This window comes from Cotesia glomerata, linkage group LG4, assembly GCF_020080835.1.
Source record: "Cotesia glomerata isolate CgM1 linkage group LG4, MPM_Cglom_v2.3, whole genome shotgun sequence".
NCBI lineage: Eukaryota > Metazoa > Arthropoda > Insecta > Hymenoptera > Braconidae > Cotesia > Cotesia glomerata.
The window spans coordinates 5,293,702-5,321,520 of NC_058161.1; the positions used below are offsets into that span (position 1 = coordinate 5,293,702).

The 27,819-nt window shown below is 27.4% G+C and overlaps 1 protein-coding gene across 2 annotated transcripts in view; it reads right to left on the minus strand.

The window, feature by feature from the left end:
- Positions 1-27,819, minus strand: part of LOC123262632 (neuroligin-4, Y-linked) — a 338,434-nt gene that overhangs the window by 37,491 nt on the left and 273,124 nt on the right. For both annotated transcript variants that reach the window (XM_044724914.1, XM_044724913.1), the window contains exons 3-5: positions 22,057-22,215; positions 13,524-13,721; positions 1,366-1,481 (exon numbers count right to left, since the gene is read on the minus strand). In XM_044724914.1, coding sequence (XP_044580849.1) covers positions 1,366-1,481; positions 13,524-13,721; positions 22,057-22,215 — 473 coding nt within the window. The remainder of the gene's footprint in view (positions 1-1,365; positions 1,482-13,523; positions 13,722-22,056; positions 22,216-27,819) is intronic.

Here is a 27,819-nt window from a genome sequence, read left to right on the forward strand (position 1 = left end):
AGAAAATTTTTCTTGATTCAAGGAAATTTTACTTAATTCAAGAATTTTTCGTCTTGATTCAAGACAATTACCCTCTTCAAAATTATATTTTTAAGTTCAAGAATTTTCTCTTGAATCAAGTTAATTTTTTTTCTGTTTTTTTTTAGGGAGGCTTCCTAGGACCTCAAAGCGTCAACATCCGTTGAAAACTCGATTTTCAAAAAACGGGGTGAAACCAATAACTTCCCGATTTTTGAAAATTTTTAATTTTCTTAACGGGAAGTTAAAAATTAAAAAACATTAGGTTCTGGGATATTTAATTAAATAATTAGGTTTAAAATTGTAATTTTTACATGTTAGTAAATGGAGATTCCACCAGCCGTGTATTTGGTTAAGAATTTAATGCAATTAACGATTTAAAAAAAAAATTATTTTCATTGAATTTGATTGGAAAAATAATAAGCTTTCGATTAAAACAATAAAAAAGTAGCTTTCCGAACGTATTACGAAGATATTTTATATTTTTTATGAAAAATCACTCGGAACTTCCGTTTTTTTAGTCTTGTATTTGACATGGCAACATCACTTGCGCAGTTACCCGGCGCATAGGTAACCGCGGTTTTTTAAAATGCTAGAAGATCTTAGTCATTTTAGTTAGACAGTAAACATAAATAAATTTTACAGTTAGGGAACTCTTGCGGTATTGTCAAATGTATACCGGTAATTCAGAGTGGTATATATTTCATTAGTCAATTAAATGTTAATAATTATTTAATAAGTAAATTTTTCGGAAAGTTCCTCAAAAATTTTATCAACTAATTTAAAAATTAATTTTAAGATGCATATATAACAAAAGTATTTCTACGTATTATTTCTTATAGACATTCTTTACACTAGTAGGGTACATGGATCTCCTTAAATGATTTTAGAAAATATAAGGTGGTTTAATTTAAGTATTTTCTCGGTGTTCATCTTTTTATATTATTGTGTAAGTGTAATATTGTTGATAGATGCATATGACGATCAAAATATTGCATAACCTTTACAAGTCAGTTGTAAAGCACAACTTCACGCACTTCGTGCTATGAGGCGTGCAAAAAACTTTAAAAATTTTGTAATATATCATCGCAAAATCATCAAAGCTTTCTGCGACTCAAAACAAAAATTTATACACCCATAAAATAGAGTTTCGCAGCAATTCGGTTCGATAGACCGCGAAATTCTACTTTATTTTCGATTGCGCGATCGGATAAATTTTAAATCTTCAAAGCTTTCAATGCGCATATTCTCCAAAAATTCAAAATCGAATTTTTATTAAAAAAAAAAAATTGCCTAAAGTTTATGTTCCCAATTATCTCAACTACAATCACGGCAAACAAAACTCACCCCAGTGCAGTTCAAATATTTAGCAACTTGCATCGCGTAATTAGCAGCGCCTCTGACTAGCGCCCAAGGCGACAAAGCACTTCCCGACATGAGAACGCTCCGGTGAAACAGCAGCCCTGAAAATATTAATTCAAAAGTTAATCACCAACATTATTATAAAGATACAATACACCAACAACGGTTAACAATAAAGTGGTTTAGCGACATAGCAATCAGTTAGCGGTCTGATCAATGAGTTTGACAATCAACCCTTCGGACAAATAGCTTCACTTTTATGGCTTTTAAGTTGAACCAATCACTGCTGGTCTATCTCGCTCCAACACTATAAACTATAAACTGCAAACTATAAAGGACGTTCAACCCTGGATCCTTTGTAACACCTCCAGTTCTATCAACACTCTCATATTGTAAAGGTAACTAGTTGAGTAAAGGTAAAGGCTAGTGTTCTGTAGACTATTATTGAATATATCACGTTCTAAAATGCCAAAAGTCACGGTTATGAAAGCTTTGCAAAGCTAAAAGGACTGAAAAACATTTTTTAGCCAATCGCTTTGAAAATATGTTCTAAGCTTAGGAATGAAAAAAAATTTTCTAAAATTAAAAAGACATATGGCTTAAATTGTTCGCTTTTTTGGTTTTAAGAATTTGAAAATTTTTTTTAATATATTTTTATATTCTAAATATTTTCAATATTAATGGGAAATATATTGAGAAGAAATGACAGAAAAAATTGAAAAGAAATAAGAACTGTGTCTTGGGAAGAATATTTTGACTCAAGAATTCATTAAAATAAACAATTAAATATAATAATTTTTTGACATAAGAATATTAATATCTGTGTTCTACACGGAGAGAAATTTATAGGAACTTGTCCAAAAATTATGGGAATGGTTCCTATAATAAAATGATCGTTATAGGTATTAATCCAATGCTCATTATGGGGACCATACCCATAGTTTGTTGGAAACACTCCTATACGATAATGGAATAGCTTTAATATATTATGGGAATGGTTCCTATAATATTATAGGAATGGTTCCTATGATATTATGGGAATGACGCGTATAATAATAGAAAAATGTTTATGTTCATAATAATAGAGCAATCACATCAAAAATATAAAGTAATTAATATATATTTTTTTGCTAATAAATTTTTTTTTGTAAATAAAAATTGATCTTTTACTAGAGTGAAAAAATTTCTTTTTCATAATTTTTATTCACGTGTTTACTTAATCTTAAATTGTTTATTCCAACTCAGTTATTATTGTGTTAGATAATATTGAAAAATATTGTAGCAATTCTAAAGTTTCTCTAATAAAAGGGATATTTTCTCCCAATACAATTAGAGGAGCAAGGTAGAATGTGGAAATTCATTGTTTATTTTTACAATTTCATTTTATTTAAAAAAAAAAATATTTATTTACAATACATAGTTAAATATTTATTAAATCCAACTTTTGGGTATGTAACTTTTATTGTTTATATGAACAATATTACTTATTTTACATATTTAAAATGATGTTATTGGAAAGCAAGTAAAATTATCGAAATGACTAATAATTTCAAATGCTTTAAAGTGGTCATTGAAGTCACAAATAACTTGAGTTGTAATGATAAATATCTCAATATTATTAGGCATCATCACTATAATATTATAGAAATAGTTCCCATAATATTATAGTAATGGTTCCTATAATATTATAAAAACTATTACTATATATTATGGAAACCATTCTTATATATTATGGGAATCATGCCGATATTACAGTTATAATTATAGGTATCGTTCCTATAATTATAGGAACCATTCCCATAATTATAGTAACAGTTCCCAAAAATTATGGGTACAATTCCCATAATTTAAGTAATCGCTCTTAAAATGGTATAGGAAAACATTTTATTAAGATTATAGGAATGATTTCCATATTTTTTTCTTCGTGTATATCTATAATTACCCTAAAAAAAAAATATGTGTGTGTACCAGAGTACACAGGTAAGAAGTGAAACTTCTTTATGACATCATTTTTTTACAATTTACAACTTCACATAAATTGGGTAGATGAGACTTGAGAAAAAAAAATTTTTCGGGATTAAATTAAAGCTATTTTAGTATTATAGACATGCATACAAATGATATAAGTAATTCATTTTATCATTGTTCTTATCTGTATTATTAAGAGAATTTTATGGTTAAATTTGGTATCGTTGGAAAAGTTTTGACCTGGAGTTGTGCCTTTTTAAGGTTTCATATCATTTTCACCAATAGTTAATTTATGATGATAAGTATTTAGGCTGAATTTGAAAATGCTCTATCTCTAGATACATAGTTAAGAAATGACCCTGTATTGACCCTACACTGATAGAAGAATTTATTTGTATTAAATAATATTTGTTAATAGCTAACAAATCATTTATTAGAGACCATTTTTTAATATTAAATATATATTTCTTAGTATTTAAAATGATTTGTTTGTATTTAATAAATCTGATATCCATTTATTGAATATTAATAAATCTTTTTAAATACTAATAAATATTTGTTAAGGCCTAACAAATGGCTTCTAATAAATGATTTGTTAAATATTAACAAATCTTTTTAACTATAAACAAATCCTTCTATCAGTGTAGTGAACTATTGACGTTGTTAAAGATATAAGCTCATCCCGATGATACACTCATCAAGACCTTTAATTTAAGTACCCACAACAATTTTTCATATATTTATATATATGTATATATATATATATATATATATGTATATATTTATATATATGTATATATATATATATATATATATGTATAGATGAAAAATATATCAAAATGCATGTGGGTACTCACATAAAAGCTCTTGATGAGTGTAACATCGAAATGAGCTTATATTTTGAAAAAATATCAATAGATAAAAAAGTACAGTGCAATTTAACAAAAGTCATTATTTAATAAAGCAAAATTTTATTTATTTATAGTTCACAAGTCACGGCAGTCACATAGTGACTGCAAGGTTGCTAGATATAATTATTGTAATTCATTAATTATGATCTTATCGTCATTACCATTGTTGTGATTTTTTAGATTCTGCCATTATTTAATCTAAAAATTAATTAATCAGTTTACAAAAATTATATAAAGAACTTTAATATTCATATTTCATGCCATAACTTAGTAAAAATAATTCAAAGCAGATATTTAATAACTATTTTTATTTACTAATAATTGTTTTGTTTTATTTTAAAATTATCATTTAATTTGTTTTTTCAAGTGTTTTTAGAATTAATAATGCTTACTAGATTTACTCTTTACGGCGCTATACTGAACTTTGATAAAAAAAAATCAACATGGCGCGTAACGGAAAATCGTGACGATTTTTTTTACATTGCTACAAAATTTCTCTCATATGTCGATAAAGAAGTTTCACTTCAAAAATTCTGGAATTTCCTACCACATAGTTTTTGAAAAATCATTGATAAACTAGTAAAGTAAACTAATAAAGTCATACGTGGAAGTAAGTGAGCAATAGCCCGTAAGAGAGCCGACACTAGCGAATGAAAAAGAGAGGAGTAGCATAAACTATAGGTTGGGAAAGAACTACCTTAAAGCTTGTTTTAATAAATAAATTCCCTTTTTCCATCATTCCGTCTATGATTTTTTTCGCTCTCCCAACATTTTCTAGCATATAGTAGTAGTTAAAGATGAATCTTATAATAATTTTAATTGACTATTTATATAAATACAGTCTAGTTTAGTATTTAATAGGAGATTTGATTTATTGGTCGTAGCTCAGTAAGGTCAGTCCACCCATATGTTAACGTGAATTGGCCACAGTAAATGGACTTGCAGACTGGTAGATCGTTTCTAATACTGGATACCAGATACCAGATACTTGACGTTGTGTATTGGCTTTGGAGAAGTGAAGGGCTTGGTCTGCCATGAGCTTCTCTGCAGTCATTGATGTGTATTTGTATATGTATAGAATGGAATGCAGCATGTTTAATGAATCACGCCCAGTATAAAGCACCACAGTTTCGGAATGTAAACTTGACGTGGGAGTGTGTATAAAGGGCTTCGCTAAGCTCGCCGTACATTCGTTGATTACACGGTATATTGGAGGGATGATCAAAGCGATAATAGTGCTTGCTTCGATTCTACCTTTATCGATGTCAACCGATTTAATCGATTGATTCGGCGTAATTATTTTTGGTATTTTGATAATTCCTGAGGGATATAGATGAATTTTTGGTCAGACAAGAATTTTTTGCTTCAAGAATTTGGAAATTTTTTTTTTTAAATGAGCAATGTTGTTTGAGAAATTAATTTGTTGAAAATTCTGAACAATTTTATTTCTTAGCTGAAGAAATTAAAGTTTTTCTCGCAGTAATTTTCTTTTTAAAAAAAAACTTTTTACATTTAGGGAAAAACAATTTTGAATGAAAATTCGCATGTGGTCTATCTACAATTTTTTTTTTTCCAAATTAAAGAAACCTTTTTTTAACAAGAAAGTTATAGTGATAAAATTTTGATTTTTTTAGCTAAGAAATAAAATTGTTAGCAAATTAATTTCTAGTCACAACAATGCTCATTTTTTTCAAAAGAAATTTTTTCTCTCAATGCGATATTTTAAAAAATCTTTAAATTATTTTTCTTTTTCGAATAAATGAAAACTACACGGAGAGAAATCTATAGGAACATTTCTAAAAATTATGGGAATGGTTCCTATAATAAAATGATCATTATAGGTATCAATCCTATGCTCATTATGGGAACCATACCCATAGTTTGTGGGAAACATTCCTATACAATAATGGAATAGCTTCAATATATTATGGAAATGGTTCCTATAATGTTATAGGAATGGCCCCTATATTATTAAAGGAATGGTTCCTATAATATTATGGGAACGACGCACATAATAATATAAAAATGTTTATGTTCATAATAATGAAGCAATCACATCAAAAATATAAAGTAATTATTATATACTTTTTTGCTAATAAATTTTTTTTTGTAAATAAAAGTTGATCTTTCACTATAGAGTGAAAAAATTTCTATTTCATAATTTTTATTCACGTGTGTACTTAATCATTAAATTGTTTATTCTAACTCAATTATTATTGTGTTAGATAATATTGAAAAATATTGTTGCAATTCTAAAGTTTCTCTAATAAAAGGGATATTTTCTCACTATACAATTAGAGGAGCAAAGCAGATATGGAAATTCATTGTTTATTTTTACAATTTCATTTTTTTTTTAAACAAATTATTTATTTACAATACACACGTTGAATATTTATTAAATCCACCTTTTGGGTATGTAACTTTTATTGTTTATATGAACAATATTACTTATTTTACATATTTCAAATGATGTTATTGGAAAGCAAGTAAAATTATCGAAATGACTAATAATTTCAAATGCTTTAAAGTGGTCATCGAAGTCACAAATAACTTAATTTGTAATGATAAATATCTCAATATCATTAGGCATCATCACTATAATATTATGGGAATGGTTCCCATAATATTATAGGAATGGTTCCTATAATATTATAGGAATGGTTCCTATAATATTATAGAAACTATTCCTATAAATTATGGGAATCATGCCGATATTACAGTTATAATTATAGGTATCGTTCCTATAATTATAGGAACCATTCCCATAATTATAGTAACATTTGCCAAAAATTGTGGGTACAATTTCCATAATTTAAGTAATCGTTCCTAAAATGGTATAGGAAAACATTTCATTAAAATTACAGGAATGATTTCCATATTTTTCTCTCCGTGTAGTGATAAAATTTTGATTTCTTTAGCCAAGAAATAAAATTTTTAACAAATTAATTTCTAGTCAACAATGCTCATTTTTTTTAAAAGAAATTTTTTCTCTCAATGTGATATTTTAAAAAATCTTTAAATTATTGTTCTTTTCCGAATAAATGAAAGCTATAAGTTACATGACTACTTTCATCACTTGTCCCCGTAACCATCTAAGCTTATCCTCACTCACTGAAATTCCCAATTCTCTCACGCTTGCGCTCATACTTCCTCATGTCAACTCATACTTTCTCAAATCAAAAACTCATAACTTAAAATTTTTGAATGAACAGGACAAAATTCGAATTTAACATTAAAACCATCAATACTCGAAACTAAAAATTATTATTGCATACATCGACAATCGATTACCTCGAAACACAAGTTGTCCCAGCTGTCCCGCGGGGCGAACAAAAACATAGTTTCCGAAAGAACAGTGACGTATATACACAAGAGGAAGAGTCGGTATGAAAAAGGGGAGAAATAGTTGTACGAGAGAGTCTTTTCGCGTTGTTCTCCTTCCGGTAAATCTTCTGAGCGCGGAAGTCGCGCGACGGGATAAACGAGAGAACGACCGGGGCGTACATATTTTTTTTGCTCATCTTATCCGGAGCGAATTTATTTTATTTTTTGCCCTCTACTCGACCAGGACTCAAAACGCTTGTCTCTGCTTCATTCGTCCTCTTACTTTTCGCCAAATCACAACTTTCTTCTCGCTCAAGTTCTGCCTGGTGACAGGATTGCGGTTGTATTTTTTATCTCGCTCTTCCACTTTTCCTTTCTTCATTTTCTTATCTTTTTGTTATTTTTCTTGTTATTACCGCCTTAAATTTTTTTTATCATCTTTCCTCTGTTATATCTTCCCTCATTTTTTGTTATCCTGATAAAACCGGGATATCTGAATCTGGTACTCCAATTTTGTGCAATTTTAGCGATAAAAGATGTTTTTTTTATTATTTTTATCATCGTCATCATCATTATTATTTTTCCATCTTTACTTTCATTTTATTTTACTTTACTTTTTTATTTTTTTTTTTTTTTTTACTACAGCTTTCTTCATTCTGATTCTCTTGGAGAGACTCGACGTGACCTAACGTTAATTATTCTCCGAGTTATACTTTCATAAATATAATACACTACGGTGTGCTCTCAACCTAAAATTAAAGATGCTTTTTTTTTCATTACTAAAGTTATTCTCCAAGAAATTTCATTTTATCTTAATCTCCAAGTACACTTTATCTATCATTTATTTTATATAATTATTTCCAGTTATCATTCTATGCAATACTTTATTTTATTTTATTAAATTATCCATCATTTTTATTTTAAAGTCCATTAGTGTTTAATTATTTCTCGCTACAGTGATGTAATGCTGACGGTTAGGTCATTTTTTACTGTCACAAGATTGTCAGCTGACTGTTTTATAAATTAACAACCTTCACAATTGTAACGACATCTACTGAATTTATTGTTATTAGATATTAACGGGGTATTCTGGTCTAGAAATTTGAAAAATTCGAACTTGTTTTTTTTTGCATATTTCCAAAGTTTAGACCCTTAAAAATATGTTCTTAAGTGGATTTTTCAAAATTCGAATTATTTTCGGAGATACAGTGGATTTTGTGACGCAGCTGCTTCTGCTTCTGCGAGCTTCTGCTTCTTTAAAAGAAGGCAGAACAGCTCTATTAGCAGAAAGAACTTCGCAAAACATCGAATATGAAGTAGAAGAAGGCCCAATTTATGGATCTGGGATCCCCGAGTAATCCAAAGTGAATATTAAATATTATTATGAGTTATTTTACTGAAATAGTTTCTCAAACTTAATTTAAAACGCGATTTTCTCGAAGCTACTTTTTTTTAAGTAGTTGACATGATATCTCAAGTTCTACCCAACCGATTTCTTTGAAATTTAATGGAAATCTGCTTTATATATCTCTCTATCGCGTCTGCCTAGGATTTTAAAAAATTTTAATTTGGAGTATTTTTAAAAAATTTGAATAGGTCAAAAAAAAGGGATAAAAAAAAATTGATATTTTATGTCAACGTCATTTTGTGAATTTTTTTTGACTAAGGTCAACGCGATAGCGACATTTTTACAGATTGAGAATTTTTCAATTTTTTTTGTTCTATATCACTACAAGGGCTGGAATCATGTCAACAAGGGTGCACCGTTTTTTTTGTAGCCCCCACTTCACCGGCCTGTAATTTGTCAAATTTATCATTTTTTTTTTTCAACTTTTTTTTTATATTCTTGAAATGTCAATAAACATCATATCAAGAAACGGATGGTAAAAATGTTTTTCATTTTTTTTTATGTTAGTTTTAAAAATGCCTAAAATTTAGGCTTTTAGACCAGAATACCCCCTTAAATTTAATTTCAAGTAATTTAATAAAAATAAAAAAAATTTTTACTATAAATAAAGTAATTTTTTGATTTATTTTAAAGGAATTAATTTTTTTCTTTTAAGAGCTGTTAAAAAAATTATTTTTTTTAGTGGCTTAGAAATATTTTCTTAGAAATATCTTCTTTTATTTTATTAGAAATATTTTCTTAGAAATATCTTCTTTTTGCTAAAAAACCTTTTATACGTCTACAAGATGAAGATTTTCTCTCTAAAGTTTATTTTATCTCGTTTTTTTTTCTTTAAAGAATTTAATTCAAATTCTTCTTACACAAAATTAATTACTCCAAAAAATTTCTTTAAAATATTTCAATTTTTTCTATTTCAGTTCCTGTTCTTTTTCTTTTTTCAGCGACACCTTGTGCCACTTTTTGCGACTGACCCGTCCACTGACAGCAGAAAATTCAATTTAACTGTTATTTGATTTCTTTTATTTGTATTTGATGTCAGCAAATTAATATTATTGTTTTTCATCGAGCAGTTGCCGAGATTGACTTAATTTAATTTTGGAAAATCGAGAAAATTGTGTTTATTCAAGTCGATTCAATTTGTTATTTTTTTGGGTTAAGAAAATTATTTGTCAATTTGAAAGTGAATTAGAAATAAAGATTGTATCTGTAAAAAATGAATTAAAACATATAATCGAAATAGCAATTAAAAAATTAATTTCTGTGGTAATAAAATAAGTAAATAATTCAAAAAAATTTCAAATTATATTTTTATATTGTATTAATTATTACAGATTATCTTACTGTAAAAAAAATGATATTAAACATTTTAAAAAACTGTAACAATTAAGGTTTATTTTAATATAACAATAAATTCAATCTTCTCTAATATAATTAAATAGTTTGCACAATAGTTAGAAACATTTTCGGTATTTGAGATTAGAGATGAAAGTTAATTTAATAATTCATTTCAAATACCGAATATATTAAGTACAATTTAATTATTTAAGTAAGTACATTCAATCCACAAACTTTATTACTTAAGTGACTTCAAATATTGAATTGTGTTTTCGATTGAAGTAGAAATTATCATTTTTTGTTTGTTTTTTAAAAAAAAACCTTTTTAAATAATAATTAACATCTACATTTGTGAATAATTTTTTTTTTATTTCAAATATCTCTTATGAATTATTTCACGCGAGTACTTTATTTTTAAGCAAAAATGCAATTTTTAAAGAAATATTAATCCTAATTACATTCCTGTAAATTTAGATTAGATTATATTATTTATTTATTCATGCCAAAGCCTGATGGCCAAATGGAAAAGTAAAAATAATAAATACAATTAATTACAAATTTAAAAAATATTAATAACAATTTTACAATGATTATAAGCATTCTGATTGCAATTATAAAAAATAATTATGATTATGATTTTTCTTACAATCTTATAAACATTTATAAGCTCTATTTACAGATCTAGATTGAAAAAATAGTCAAAAATTGTATTCTTGTAAATTTAGGTCCAAAAAAAATTTATATAAAATTCTCAAATCTTCCGAACGTTAACTATATTACTATTTGTCAGTTTTAATCGTTTTTTTAATGTTAGCAATAAATAATTTTGATTTAATTTAGAATTGCCAATGAATTATAATTAAAAAATTTTACTTTTTTCATTTAAAACAACATTAATAATTATACTCATAAACATATTTAAATTTACATGGTTTAAAATTAACAATTAAGGCGGTATTGCCTTAAGAAAAAGACACCAATAGGTTATGGCTATTGGTTTCTTTCTCACGCACTAGTGCTGCCTCTCTTTACAGACTATCGCTCACTTACTTCCACTCACGTAAAATATCGAAAGTCACTAACTTCAAATATTTCTTATAAAAAAATGAATACCACTCGTTTGTGTTATTTTTGATAAAAAATACTTGTTATTACTTCAATTAAATATTCTCAGTTTTTCAAAAAAATCCTAAGAAAAGTATGGTTGTTATTCAATAAAAAATGTTCACTCTAACTACGGTCAGGATAGGGAATACGTGTTAAATGTACGATTTTTAATTGCTAATATTTCGAAAATTACCACCGCAAGGACTATTAAAAAAAATTTATTCGTTTAGAGGACACTTAAAAGTACGCGTATTCAAAAATTGAAGAATATTGTAAGAAAAGTGATTTTGCACAATACCTCCTTAATAATAAAATTATCAAAAAATTGAATCAATTTTTTGTAACCAAAGTACAATTTAAATTTACCAATAATTTTCCTTTGGTTATTAATTTAAAATAACATTAATAATTATACTACACGGAGAAAATTTTATAGTAGAGTTTATTATCTAGTTATGTTAAAATCTATTAACTGAATTTGATAGTAGTAAATATTATTTAAATAATTAAATAAACCATCTGATTGTAGTATTTACCATCCTGATGGTAGCTATTACTATTATGATGGTAATCAGTAATAATAACGTATTATTTTAATTAGTTACTACTATTATCAAAATCGTAATTCCTAATATAACCTGATGGTTGCAGTTACCATCAGTAATAATAATAACTACTATCTAAGCTAGTAAAAAATATTTAAAAAATTAAGAGTCTGCGTTACCGTGGATGCATTTCTGTATAAACTAAAAGCAGCTGTAGTGCAGTGTAGTGCACAAAAAATTGGGATTAAATTCGGATTGAAATTATATTTATAAATTTTTATTTGTCTAAAACAAGTTTCAACGCCAAATTTTACAAAAAAAATTTGAAATTTCCAAAAAAATCAAAATTTTCAATAAAGTTCAAATTCAAAAAAAATTTTAAATCGTCAAAAAATCAAATTTTCAAAAAAAAATTTTAAAAGGAATTTAAAATATTTTAATATTTCAAAGAAAAAAATGTACATTAGCTAAAATATGGATGTAAATAAAGGATTTAATTAAGTAAATTTATATTATTTTTTCTTTCAGAATTTTTACAATCTGAGATGGTTACAGTTACCATCTTTGATTGTAACAGTAATAATTTATAATAATTACAATTATTATTTTCGATAGTAATCGTTACCATTATTAATAGTAACTATTACAATTGTCAATGATACCACCTATTATTTTGTTACTAATTAATTTTATTACCATTTTAGATAGTAGGAGTTACTATTTTTGTACAGTAGGTAGTATAATTAATTTTTCTCCGTGTAATAAAAATATTTAAATTCACATAATTTAAAATTAACTATTAATAATAAAATTATCAAAAAATTGAATCAATTTTTTGTAACTAAAGTACAATTTAAATTTACTAATAATTTTTCTTCAGTTATTTATTTAAAATAACATTAATAATTATACTAATAAAAATATTTAAATTCACATGGTTTAAAATTAACCATTAATAATAAAATTATCAAAAAATTGAATCATATTTTTGTAACCAAAGTACAATTTAAATTTACGAATAATTTTTCTTCGGTTATTTTACCGCCGGCAATTTGTCCTCGGTGATTTTTCGGGCGATATAAATTTTAATAAGTTTTACTTCAAAACAAAATATTTTAAAAACATCTAAATTTCAGTATAAATTTCCATCTATTTTACATCTCTATCATGCAAAATTATACTCACATGTCCTACCAAATTGAAAGTCACTATTTTTTTAATTAACGAGATACGAGTTATTTGTATACTCTAGATACACAGGACCGTCGAACCTTGATTTATTTCTCAAATAAATGTTTTTATTGTGACAAACAATAATATTTGTATCAACTCGTGTATTTAGCCATACAAAATAAATTTATTCTATTGAAATAAACAGTGAAAAGAGCGACATAACAACTCTATCGATTTATCCATAAAAAATTTTATTTTTTTTTTAAGCACGTCAATTCTTAAAAGTGACACATCAATGCTAGTATACGTGAACCACATTTATTATTTACCGTACATAATAGCTGTGCTGTAACATGATAGCTGATAGCTTACCGTCAGGAACCGCGTGACTGGCCATAAGGAAATTGACGCAGGCAGCCCCGGTTCCGTGTCCAACTAGGGTAACATTGGTCGGATCCCCGCCGAAGTAAACGATATTCTCCTGGACCCAATGCAAAGCCGCTATTTGATCCATCAGGCCATAATTAGCTGGGGAACGTAAGTGCGAATCCGTGTTGGCGTTGAGAAACCCTGCAACGGAAATCAATAAGCTTCTGAGAATAAAGTTTATAGTTTCTCTGAAAAACTATCAATCCATCCACTTTTTTTCCACTATTATTCCGCTGTTTTTTGCTGAATATTATCTTTATGATATGACGGTACAAAAAAATATCAAAGCTTACGAGTTATGTATATATTTTCGTGTTTCCGCCGGTGAAATAGATTTGATAACAACTATGCGAATGGAAATGGATAGCAGTAACTAAAAATAATAGAAACATAAAGAGAAACTGAGCTAAAAATACCAAATAACTAGTAAAAAATTCTGTTTTTTCTAAACAAAATACTGAAATATTGGAGTAGATCTGTCGATGAATTTTGCGTGAGCAATATAAATGTATAAAGAGAACAACAAATATATTGGACATCAACTCCCGAGTAAAGTGATAAATTCAATTTGCTTTTTGAAAAAAATTTTTAAGTTAATATAAATAAAATTTGGCACTTTACATTTTTACAATGATTTGATTCAGTTTTTTTAATCATTGGATTTCAATAAAAATTATATTTATATCGACTCTTAGGAAGAATTTATTCTAAAAAATAACTACTTGATTTGAATAAAATATTCTGTTTAAAATTTAATTCTTGCTTTTAAATATTTAGTTTGAATTAATTTTATAAATTTATTAAAACAATTTAATTAAAAATAGATAATCTATACTTAGAAAAATTGTATTCATAAATTATTTATCTAAGTGATTTAATTAAAAAAAAAACAATGTTAATAAAAAGAAAAAAAATTTCAAGATGAAAAATTGAAAATTTTATCTTTTTAAACTAAAATCTAATTATTCCAAAAAGTAAAACCTATTAAAGGGGAATTCCATGTGAAATGGGAAAATGACTAAAATTTTAAAATTTCTCTAATTCATTCTAATTTAGTCCTAATTTATTATTAAAAGTTTATATTTTACTAATTTGTAAAGAAAATTTTTTTTAATCAATAAGAAAATCAATTTTTCTTTCCTAGTAACTTTTCAGCCGTACTTATATCCGGGTCAAATGTTGTTTTAATAGTTCTAAGAACAAATTCATTTCATGTTTGTTATTAACTAACATAATTATTATTATAGTTTTAAGAACAAATTTTGTTTATGTTCGCTATTAATTAACACCTAAGTTTATCAAGATCGTGTTGTCAGCATGCTAAATCCTTTATTTGTGTTTTTTAATTAGTTTTTTTTTTAATTATCCTAAATAATTTATAGTTAAATATATAAATAATAATGTTTCTAAGGTTGAAATAATATAAAAGTCTTTTTAATAAACAACTTCATGTGCACATTTTGAACTTGTCCCACCAGTCACAAATGCCTGTCCCACCAGTCAAAATAAAAAATTTTTTTTAATTGTTTCTACGTAGGTAATCAGTCTAATTCTTCATAATATTGAATGTTTGTAGGATAAATTTTGTATTGAGAGAGAGGTATTTTTTAAAAGTTTATTGGTCGAACTGAAATTCGACTTTAAGTATACCTTTGGTAAGAGAGAAGGATTTTTCTTAGTCCCACCAGTCGGACTCAGTCAAATGATAATTACGAGAAACTTAAAAAGTAATCGAGGTTTTTGACAAAGGGATATTGTTTATTTCAGAGTTAAATGTCCCACCAGTCACTATGGAATGTCCCTAAATTTATAATTGTAATATTCTATTGATAAAAATAGGTCCAATAATAATTTTAATGTGTGCAGTAAGACATAGTAAGATTTTTTTTTATTTTACCGGAAACTCCGGTAAATTTTACTGACACAAACTTTAAAAAGTATTACAGTTACTAATAAATGCACTGAAAAAAAAATTAACTTCATTCAAGAGAAAAATTCTTGAACCAAGGAAATAATTTTGAAGAGGGAAATTGTCTTGAATCAAGATGAAAAATTCTTGAATCAAGTAAAATTTCCTTAAATCAAGAAAAATTTATTTAGTTCAAGAATTTTTTTACTCTAATCAAAATGATTAAGTTCTTTAAAATTATATACTTGATTCAAAAACATTTTTTTTTGTGTGTGGTAAAGCAGCACTTTAGATTATAGTCTGGTTATTTTTTTCATGAAATAATATTATATTACACCCCTTAGGAAGGAAAATAAGAAAAGCCTCAGATCACATGTAATTGTTGGCCGAGGCGAAGCCGAGGTCAACAAACATGTGATCTGAGGTTTTCTTTTTTACTTCCCAAGGGCTGTATAATATTTTTTGTCCGAGGAAGGAGGAAAGCGGCAACTTTGTTTAGCGCAGTGAGACCAAAGTTGCCACTTTCCGCCCAGAGGGCAAAAAACAATTTTTTCTGTGCATAATTAAAATTTTCGATCGTGTAAACCGTAAAATGTCTAATTTTTTCTGTTTTGGAACAGAAAAAAAAAAATAAAATTAAAAAACCGAATCGAACATTTTTTTTTACCCAAGAAAAAAAAACTTTTCAAATTCACCTTTTGTATTAGAAACACAATTTATTTCTAGACTCCCTGATAAGCTTCAGTAGCTTCTGTAAAAGTTTTAAAAAAAAGTATCGAGAAAGCAAAACTAGTTTCCGTTTTATCCGGTTGCCTGGTAACGCCGGAAACTAAATCTAATAGGAAACTCATTACATCCTTGTCCTTCCCGCTCCCAGAACTACAACTACAACTACAACTACAAAGATTATTTCTCCGGGACATTGTCTCGAATTATTCAATCAGTAAATCGATCCTACCTAGAAAAACAAGTTACACGTGTCATCAGACAATTCCACCGAGTGTTTACAACCTTTCTATATTCTACAAACCTAACAGTTATCTCTTGATCAAGCCACGCAATCAATTTCGGCATAACTGAACGTCAAACAATCGAACAATGGAGATGAATAAAAATCAAACTGGCGGCGGTGCTCCTGCGGGCATACTACTCTGCATTCTGCATTTTGCACTTTACGGTCACTGTAAAGTTTGCATCGAGATATACCGGGGGCCGTATAACAATAAAAACTAAAACGGAAAAAGCAAAAGAAAGGCTACAAGCGTATAAACATTTTTTAAAAATTCATGGAACACCGAATATTTTCCGGTATGTGAATTATTTTCAGGAAAACTCGGACCCTGACGCATGACAAATATTACTGCGGATGCGCTTGAGCTAGACTGTGACAGAAGCAACGGAAGTGGGATTTCAAAGTTGACAGCTCGCACTTTCTTTATTTTTTATTTTTAGATTTTTTTAATTTTGCTTTATTTAAGAGCGTGTATTTCGGCTTTTTATTTCACTCAACAGGAGTTTACGCAAAAAAAGCGCTCTTCGATCACACCAACATGGATAGATGTAAAATTTTAAAAATTACGAAATGAATAAGTGAACTTTAAGATAGATTTTGAACTTTCTTTTAGGACTGATAAATTATTTCGGTAAAATTGACAAAATTCAAAATTTTTCAAAAATAAAAATAATTTTCAAACACCCACAATTCCTAAACTAACTGGATGATTTTGCTCATCTACACAGAAAAAGTTTCACTTGAGCCAAGAAAATATTTTTCTTCTTAATTATTTTCTTGAGCGAAAAAAAAAATTTTTTTGACACAAGAAATTTCACTTATTCCAACAAAATTAATTCTCTTGCTTTAAGAAATACGTATCTTGATCCAAGAAAATTTATTTAAGTCAAGAAAATATTGTTGTTTTGAGAAAATTCAGCCTCTTGCTCCAAAAAATTTAGTTCTTGATAGAAGTAAATTTTCTTGTCTTGAAAAAATTTCTCTCTTGCTCCAAAAAATTAAATATAAAGATAGAAGTAAATTTTCATTAATATTTTTATTGATTAACATGTCAAATGGGAAGATTAAATGATATTGAATCATTTTTTTTCATTCAATATGTATAATTGCACACTAAAATAATATAAAATGGGTATCAAATATTGAAGAGAAAAATTTTCTCAAGGTGAGAAAATTTTTTTCTTAGTTGAAGTAGGTGGCGCTGCTTCCCTAAAGTATCTAAAAATCTTGATCAAATATAAAAGTTTATTGTATCAAGTATTTATGATAATTTGAATTAAGAAAAAATGACTTCCAGCAAGAATAAAATTTCAAGAAAAATTTTTACTTCGGCCAATACAACTTCGGTCTTCCTTCAGGCACCCGAAAATTTTCTTGAGCCAAGAATTTTGTTCTCCAGTCAAGAAATTTTTCTTTCTGTGTATGAACCCTATCTTATCATTAATTTATAGAATATGTCCACAAAATTTTATAAAAAATCGGTTAAGATGAGTTAATGTTACAATCCTGCTGATTTCTTTTATCATATTATTGGATTTTATACACGCTGTTTTTACAACTGAAGATCTAAATAAAATCAAATTTTCTCGAGCCAAAAAATTTTCTTCTTTTACCACAATAACTTTAGTATTCTTAAAAATTTTCTGGCGCAAGAAATTTTTTTTTTTGTACAATTGACTGAGTTCGATATTTGAAATTAATAGATTATTTTTAAGATAATAATTGCTATAAACTAAATTAATTAAACCTTATCATTTTTATGTATGTATTATATTAAGTGACTCTGTTAGTAGTGTACACTGAGAAAAAGAAATACTTTTGCTCAATTAACAATTTCTTGGCTCAAGAAACTCGCTGACGATCAAATATTCTATTATTATTAATTATTAATTTCTGTAGAGAAGAACATCAATATTTATCTTTGGATAATAGATAAACAAAAGAATAGCTTTATAGAATTTTTAGAACTTTTAGAATAGCTAAGAATATATATTCTTGAAAATTATCAAGAACATAAATTCTTGTATCAAGAAAATTTTCTTAATAAAAATATTTTTTTTTCTCAGTGTATGTTGTTGGGTTTTTTTAACGTAAATAAACAAATAAATAAATAAATGAAAAGGTCTTACTTAAAAATAATAATATTTATTTAATGCGGTAAGATGGACGGCGGAGTTTCTAGGGTCCACCTTTACAAGCATGGAATGTGAGTGTATTCCATACATGCTTGTAAATTAATAAAAATTCATCAAAATTAATTTCTTTAAAAATAATAATATTTTTTAAGTTTTAAAAATATCTACTTAAATTACTTAAATAAATTTTTATACACTAGTCGTCATTGAATAAATAATAAAAAAATTAAATAAATATTTTAAATTTGGAGATTATAAAATATGTCAACACGCAATAAGAGACCCGAACCTTTAGCAAAGCGTATAGCCCTTAGAGCGATAACGTTTATCGCTATTTCAACTAAGTAACCTATCGCTATATGAGCGATCCAGTAGATGGCTACTGCAGCAGTACAGTATAGCTCTGAGAGGGATATTTTTTTCTCCGTGAGTACACGTTTATTTTGCCTCTTTGTTGCCAAAAAATTCTTTGTAGCGTCGCAACTTGAATCTCTTAGACGAAAAATTTTTTCATACTAAAGCATTTCACAAAGTCAAATCTTTACTCGACAAACTTGTATCGTTTCCGCTCGACAATTTCCCGTTGATCCCAATGACGCAGAAATTTCCGGCTGTCACAAAGAAAAGAGAAAATTGCTACTCCCACCGCCTCCTCCTCCTACTCCAGGCATTGTGTATCTGGATAGAGATAAAGGGAGATGGATAGTGACTAAATTTTTCTATAAGAACAGGGAGTGAGTGTGGAGGAATAAAAAAGAAGTAATACATGTTACGGATGCATTTTTATGTTCATATAAATGTATGTAAGAAAAACGCTCAAAGAAAAGAGAAAATAAAAATTTCTGTAGTCATTAAAGCTCTTTAAATTGTTTTTTTCTTTGTGAAAATTCTTTCATTCTTTTGTGTGCTGACATGTTTTTACCAAGATAGAGGATATAAAAAATTAATATATGTAAGAAATAAAACAAAATATGAGATTTTTTTTAATAAAATTTAGTGTAGAAAATTCTCAGTCCCCAGAACTTTTATTAAAAAGTCGAGAGTCAAAAAGTTTCGGGGGAGTTCAACCCTTCGGTGTACGGATTTTCAACCGTTCAATAACCTGGTTCGCGGATATCGGTGTTGTAGATTTAAGATAGCTTGAAAGTCAGCCAGGAGATGGAATTTTTACCTTGATAAAAATAATACTTTATTTAAGGACGAAAATGTTTTCTTAAATATTTCACTCTTGTTTCAAAATATTCACACAGTGAAGAATTTTCCGTCATTGAGTCATAAAGTATTTATAAAAATTTTTTTGGTAAATATTTATGAGTTAATTTGATAGAAAGAATAACAAAAAAGTTGATTCTATTTGGAAAATTATTTTTAAGAGAGTTTAATGTCTTGAAATTTATTTTTTTAGAGAAAAAAATCTTAAGGGAAAAAAACAGCTCATTTTGTGTGAAAATATTAAAAAGCTTGGTTGAATTCGTAAAATTTTTAAATGGAGGACTTTTTCTTCTTATCCTCAAGTTTTATATTATTTGCTAACTGTGAACTACCCCGCTTCGCTGGGCTAGAGTTGAACTTTGTTTTTAGTAAAACGATTCTTTAACTTAATATCAGCTTTCACCCGCAATTAAGTTTTGAAAAACTTTTGTAAACGTTTATAGGTTTTTATTTGCAAGAATAAATGGTCTCAATATTCTCGAAATGTCCTATAAGTTGATCTTTTAGAATAAAAATGATTTTTAGTTTTGTATATTGACATCTCTATAATCGTAATCAAGATTCTGTTGTTCTTAAAAAATATCAAATTAGTCAATCAATAGTATAATTATTACGTTTTATTTATTTAAATAAAATTACAAAAAAATTATTTGTGATGAATTATTATTATTTTTTCAACTAACAAATTTTGACAAAATATTATTAACAAACGATTAAATGAGAAACTATGCATTTTATGAGATTAATTTGATGACTATTGGTTTAATAGTTTCGTTCGGTTTGGCGTGTCTAAAAAAGGTCTCTTCAATTATTAAATGTAGATATCGATTATTTAAGATTTATATTTAGTTTATTTTTACGATAGCTTATTCAAAAATTGAAATATTATAATTATAAATTAATAAAAATATTTATTTAGTTTCAGCTTGATAATGTAAATTTTTCTAAATTTTCAATTATTTAAATTTTATTTCATATTAAATAAATAAATGTTCATTTAAATCGATTTAATTATAATCCAAAAGTATAATACTACCAAAAAAAATTCAAATTGTGAAAAGAATAATTTTTTTTTATAAAAGAAAATAATTTTCAAAAAAACTTTTTTTTTAAGTGAAAAAAATTTTATTTTTTAAAGAAAATTTTGTTACAGTTTAATACTTTTGTAGCGTTGGTACATCGATTTTCGAAAAGAAATATTTTTTTATGTCCTTATGGCTCCCATTAATTCATATATATTTAGTTTATTTTTACGATAGCTTATCCAAAAGTTGATATACTATTATGAAAACTCATAAAAATACTTAGTTTTAGCTTGATATTTAAAATTTCTCAAAATTATTAACTATTCAAATTTTATTTCATATTAAATAAATATTCATTTAAAAATAATGAATTAATCGTTGAATTTTTATTTTTATTTTAAATAAATAACAATTGAAAAGAACTGTTATAAAACTTATGTGTTAAATTAAAATACTAAATTGTTAATTATTTATTAAAAAGTTTCGTTGCCGCAATGACGAAAAATTTTTTACTGTTCTGTATTATTTAAAAAAAAAAATGATCTTTTATTTCAAACATTAAAAAAAATTGTTATCGTTTTTGTAAAAATAAAAAAGCACGAAATAAAGAGCGGTTATAATTAAAGAATTTCTTTAGCCAATAGGAAAAGTTCTTGAGTCAAGAGGAAAAATTCTTGACTCGAGAAAATTTTCTTGTTTTAAGAATTTTTCTTCTTGCTTCAAGAAATTTATTTTCTTCAAAATGGTGTTTTTGGTTCAAGATTCTTGCTCTTGAGCCAAGTTAAATTTTTTATCAGTGTACAATTGCGTTAATTGCTTGTATTAGAGTTGAAATTAGTTAAAAAGTCATGCCGCGGATTGAATGGAATTGAATAGCCGATTGAGCGGCTTGTCAAAAATTACAGACTGGATTTAGATTATCGGGTGTTATTTATTGGGAAACACGTTTTATTGGAGGGTGAAAATTAACGATGCGTGACGTGCTGAGAATTTTAAAAATGTCTGCCGGTAAAATTGATGCTTAGTAAGGGGGATTATTAATACCTTTTATTTAACTTGCTACCAAACTTTTATATTAATGGGTTAGTTATATAAAATAGAGCAAAAGCCAAAAAATGGAGTAAGAGTCAAAAATAGTGGAATAAAATAAGATGATTAATGAAGAGTCGGCAAGATACTTTACCTAAAATGCCAAGCCGGTAGTTGATGGTGACGACGACGACACCACCATAACTTGCAAGCACACTGCCGTCGTAAGGATTACCGCTGCTCCATTCGTAGCTTTCGCCGTGGACAAAGACGATCACAGGATATCTGCGGTTGGCGCCGTCTCGGGCGCCAGCTGAAATCAATAAAAATTATTTATGATTGATAAGTTTTTCTTAACAGTGCATTTTACCGGTTACAATAAGACTATCACGTCATTATCTCTTTTATGGAGACATATCTTTCATCAAATTCTTCGGGTCATAAAATTTACGATGGGATTTTCGAGTGATAGATTTATTAAAGAGCTTGTCATCAAAATTTTCGACAAAATAAATTTTTTGAAAATTTTAAATTAAATTTTTTAGAGTATAAGAAATTTTACAGGTTTTATATTTTAGAAAAACTAGATTTTAATTTAATAAGATTAAATGTTTAATTAATTTTTTAAGATTATTTCACTTGAAAATATGTATAGAATAATAGTTAATAGTAATAAAAAATTACGAATCTCATTAAAGTACATTTTTACAAATTATATTTAACTAATTGCATAAAATTTCATTAGAATGATAATTGTATAAATCTTTGTTAGAATTAACTGCAATTCAGCAACAACTGATCACGAAAATGTGTAATTTTTTATACAGTTAAGAAATCTTCAGCGATTGCAGCGCCGCCTGAAAGTCGTTGGATGGTATCGTTGCTTAGATTAATTTTTACTCGAGGCTCCGATAAATTTTTTAGTAGTTTCAGTAAAAATTTGATTTTTCTGTCACTTTTATTATATAAATATTAAAAAATAATTATTCATCCTATTAATTTTTTACGTTTATGATTTTTTACCTAAACGCCACAATAAAAATTAATGTTACTTTTCTATATTTTTTTTTACCTTGTATTTCTAAATAATTATTAAAAAAAATTGTAATTAGATTAAAAATTGCGGAATGTTTCACGATTTTTATAATTTTCACGGTAATTATTAAAGAAAATTTCTTTCCGTGCATTAAAAATTATTTTTGACTCAAGATCAAGTCTTAAAAGTATTTTCAATAAAAAATTAACTGACAACACATTTTTCACAACATTAAATTCCAAATTGATTAAATTTTTATATGACACCTAGTTGATGAAGAAAAATCGACTAATAACCTTGGAACACAATCGATCATTAATATCACTCAATAAATATATACAGAATAAAAAGACTAAAAGACTAAAGTATACCAGAGAACTATGAATGAAAATGTATATAGAAAATTCAATAAACTTCGGACGTCTTGTAAAGTTTATGAAACACAACAACAACTGAATAATTTCTTCTTACGTTCTAGTATCACGTTTTCTATTGAAGCTGGTTGTTTTATCTATATATATATATATATATATATCTGTAATATCTTTTTCCGTGAAATATATATCGCAATATTTTTCTTGATACTTACATACGAACATACTAATACATCTACACATGGTGATCGATAGGATGTTAAATTGGATTCAACGGATAGCATGGAAGCGATGGAAAACAAATAAAAACCAAAGAGTAGAGACAGACCTGAAAGATAAATAAAAAGCTTAAAAAATACGAGGGAGTCTTGTCTTCGTCAATTCGCGATTCTCCTTTAATTCATCAAGATTGATATTTTACGATAAAAAAATAGGTTGATAAAAATAAAAAAAAGTAAAATAGAAGAAGCAGAAAAAGAATAAGAAGAATGAGAAAGTAGTCAAAGGATGATGGGCAAAATGAAACTGGACAAAAAGCTCTCGATTTGAGCGCAAGAAATGTAGGAAGCTTCTAGGAGTGGCGTCGAGAACAATTTAATTTATTTGGCTCTCTCTTGGCTCCTCCCTCTCTTTCTCACTCACTTAACTCCCGCATCTCTATCTGTCTTTTTTTCTTGTACCCCGAACGGTTGAATGAAACTGTTTGTTCTGTTAAAACAGCATATTTGCCTCTTGGCAACTGGCAAAAAATCATAATGCATTTGAGACGTAATTGCTGAAATATTGAACTGAATCCCCAAGGCGTAAATTCCGAGCTCAAGTTCCCGGTTACGAGTCTAGGGTTCAACCACCTACACTTTTTTCGTAAAAAAATTCATATATTGCCATATATACTCTGATGTGTTCATATATGGCTAAATCAGGCTATAAATAGAAACAAAAATATGATTTATTATTTTTTAATTTATACAAAATTTTAACATATTTTATTGAACAAAATTTGGTTTAGTAATTAATTGTTCATTTAATAATGTAATTATATAATAATATAATTGATTAAATTAAAAACCAATGACAGACAAGCTCTTTGAAAGAAAAAAAAAATAATTTTTATTAAGAATTTATAACGCCTTAGAGTAAACTCTCTAGAAGGGAGAAGAAGAAGCGATCATGCGCCATCTGTTGAAGATTTTTGACACTACTTCTGGTCGAAAAATTATATATGGGCTTACATGACTATATGAGCCACATACGAGTCCTGTATGGTTTTATGTGGATAATTTTCATATCACATCATACAATGTAAGAAATTTTGCAGGAGGGGATGATTTTAAATTGATCAAATTTATCCACAGTGAAATTAATACTTTGAATTCACTCTCAATTTTTTACAGTACGGACCTGTCAAAAATAGTTTACAGTGTACACATTTGAACATAATCTTTGCCATGACAGGGATAATCAGTATCGTCTACCAATTTGCCTGTGTATAAATTTCCAGGTAACGCTTCAAGCGATTAAATTAATTTGTCGTACCCATAGTGGGATGGTACATCGATAGGGGGTTTACCCCAAATATCGATAATTAAATAGGTAGAGCCGGTAATGAGTGTCGACTGTAATCACCGAATTTTCCCACTTGAAATTCAATCTGATGAGTCGAAATTTCCGGATGCTGGTGAATAAGATACTTATGTCCAAATATATAGCATATGTCACATGTGTATGTCATAGGTGAGTGTGTGTTTTATAATTTGCGAGGTATCTTTTGGTTCTTACAGTAATAGGTAGTTCAAATTAGCCTCATGTAGACCAGACTGTTGATGAAAAGGCAGACTGTAGACGGGTTCTTTGTGAAAACTGAGGATGCGACGAGCATTACAACTCGAGAATTATAAATATTTTCATCAGAGTCCGGGATTATTACATGGATGTTTATGAATAGAAAAAAGGTTCAAACAGGTTGCTTTTGTAGTAATAATTTTTTTATATGATTTTTCTAGCATGCGAAATTGCAGATTTTCTTTTTTTTAAGGACGCATCATAACCTCGGACGCATGACGTTACTTGGGGCTCGTCGGAAAATTTTTATATTAGCAAAAAAAAAATAAAAAAAAAATTTATTTACGCTGATGATAAACCAATTATTAGATTATTTTTCATAAATAATTATCTGAGTTCAGATTCATGATAATAAATTATACAGGAAAAATTAGATTGTAATGCCTAGCCATTTTTTAATTTTAGAAAGCCTGTGTGTTATGTTCAAAAATTGATAAAATAATTTTTTCATTTTTTTTTAGACGAACTACGAGAAAAATAAATTATCTCAAGTAGTTTTTTTATCTTTTATTTGATTTTTCCGGAAAAAATCAAATTTTTTTAAGTATTATCACTATTTATTTTTTTTCTTATCAATTTTTAAAATTTTAAGGTCCTTTGTACATCCTCAAATATTTCTAGAGTGGTGTTTAGTAAAATAAGCAGAAAAAATAGAAATTATAAAAATATTACTTTGCAAAAATTAGAGAATGTAAAAAAATTTTCCAATTTTTTATAAGATAATAATGAAAAAAAAATAAAAAATGTTAAACATAGAGAAATTTATTTTTTTCCTAAAATCTAAAAAAAAATATTGCAGGTAATTATAATGAGTCTCTTTCCTTTTAAAAATAGACAAGAAAAAAAATTAATTCGATTTATTAATTTAATCATAAAGAAGCTATTTTTTTGGTTGGATAAAAAAATAAAAAAAGCATGTGAAAATTGGCAATATAAAAAAAATACAGTAATATTTGAAGTTCACATTTATAATTTTATAAATTGATTATAAAATTTATAATTTTATAATTTTATTAATTGATTATAAAATAAAACTTGTGAATTTCTCCAATTCTACCCGCAGACAATAAATAAATAATTTTTTTAAGAGGCAATTATAAATTATCCAGTGTCGGATTGTTAACCGCAGAGGTAAAAAATGAAATATATACAGAGCAAAACAAAATATTTCGGCGAGTGGGATGGAAAGAGTGATATGCGATAGAACGGCCGCGACGTGGGGGATTAATGCGGCATCTGTACTAATTAAAACCGAGTACAAGCGTCGAGGCCGTTGGGTACATCAATTGAGGTTTAGTATGCTAATACACGAGCGAACCGTATTATGGTAGAACGAACGCAGGTCATAACTCAACGAATCACGCGTCACCATCGCGTTTACGTTGTATATACCCGCGATAGCAAACCATTCCCTGCCGCATCAACTTCGCTAACTGCACTACTAAACTATACAATAGAATAGAATACTACACTATACTATTCTATACTGTACTATACTATACAATAATTCTCGATGTAGTCGGGATACAACCTACAACTACATTTAAACTACGGATTACCAGAGATTGCCGAGTGGTTTGCACGTGTTGTACGACCCTGTTACGCTATCATATCACTCAGGTATATTGTATATATGACAGTCACAGACTTTCTACCACCATTTCGGACATAAACTTAACACACGTCGGGATCTGCTTCTGTTGTAATACACTTTTAATTCGATATCAACACATGCATGCGGGTGGAGCTGGAGATAAATTCGTGGATACTATCTGCGACGTGCATTATAGCTTACTAAGGAGAAAAATTAATGAAATAATTAACTATTATTTTTTAAATGAGAAATTTACAATCTTAGACACAGAAAAAAAATTTACTTGAATCAAGCCACTTCACGGAAAAAAAAACTCGAAAAATTACATTATAAATAGTAATAAGTAGGGTACGGGCGGGCAAGACGGAGAAGGCGGGTAAAACGAATAATCGTTCCAAAATCGCTGGTCGGTCAATAGAAAAATTTTAGACTGCAATCTATCAATCAATTATGTAACTAGACTTATCGTATTTTATTGCAGTCGAAAATTTTTCTATTGACCGACCAGCGGTTTTGGAACGATTATTCGTTTTACCCGCCCTCTCCGTCTTTCCCGCCCGTACCCTATCCCGCCGTATTTAAAACTAAAAAAATTACAATTCGAAATAACATTTTTCTAAATTCAAACTTTGAATGTTAACTTTCAGAGCTTTCAATGTAAATATTACATTCTACAATGTAATTCTTATAAGATCTGTGATAATTACAATCTGAAACTGTAATTTTTACAGTTTTCATCATTGAGCGCCACGTTACATTACACTAAAAAAAAATAAACTTAACTCAAAAGCTAAAATTTTGACCCAAGAATACCATTTTAAAGAAAATTTTCATGAGTCAAGAGAATAAATTCTTGAGTCAAGAAATTATTCTTGATTTAAGTAAATTTTTCTTGACTCAAGAAAATCATTTTCTTCAAAATGGTATTCTTGGTTCAAGATTTTGGTTCTTGAGTCAAGTTAATTTTTTTATCAGAGTATATAATGTAATTTTTCAAGTTTTCTTTTTTTCGTATAATTCGACCTTTTGAAGAACTTCTTGATTTGAGTAGAAAAATTTTTGAACTAAGAA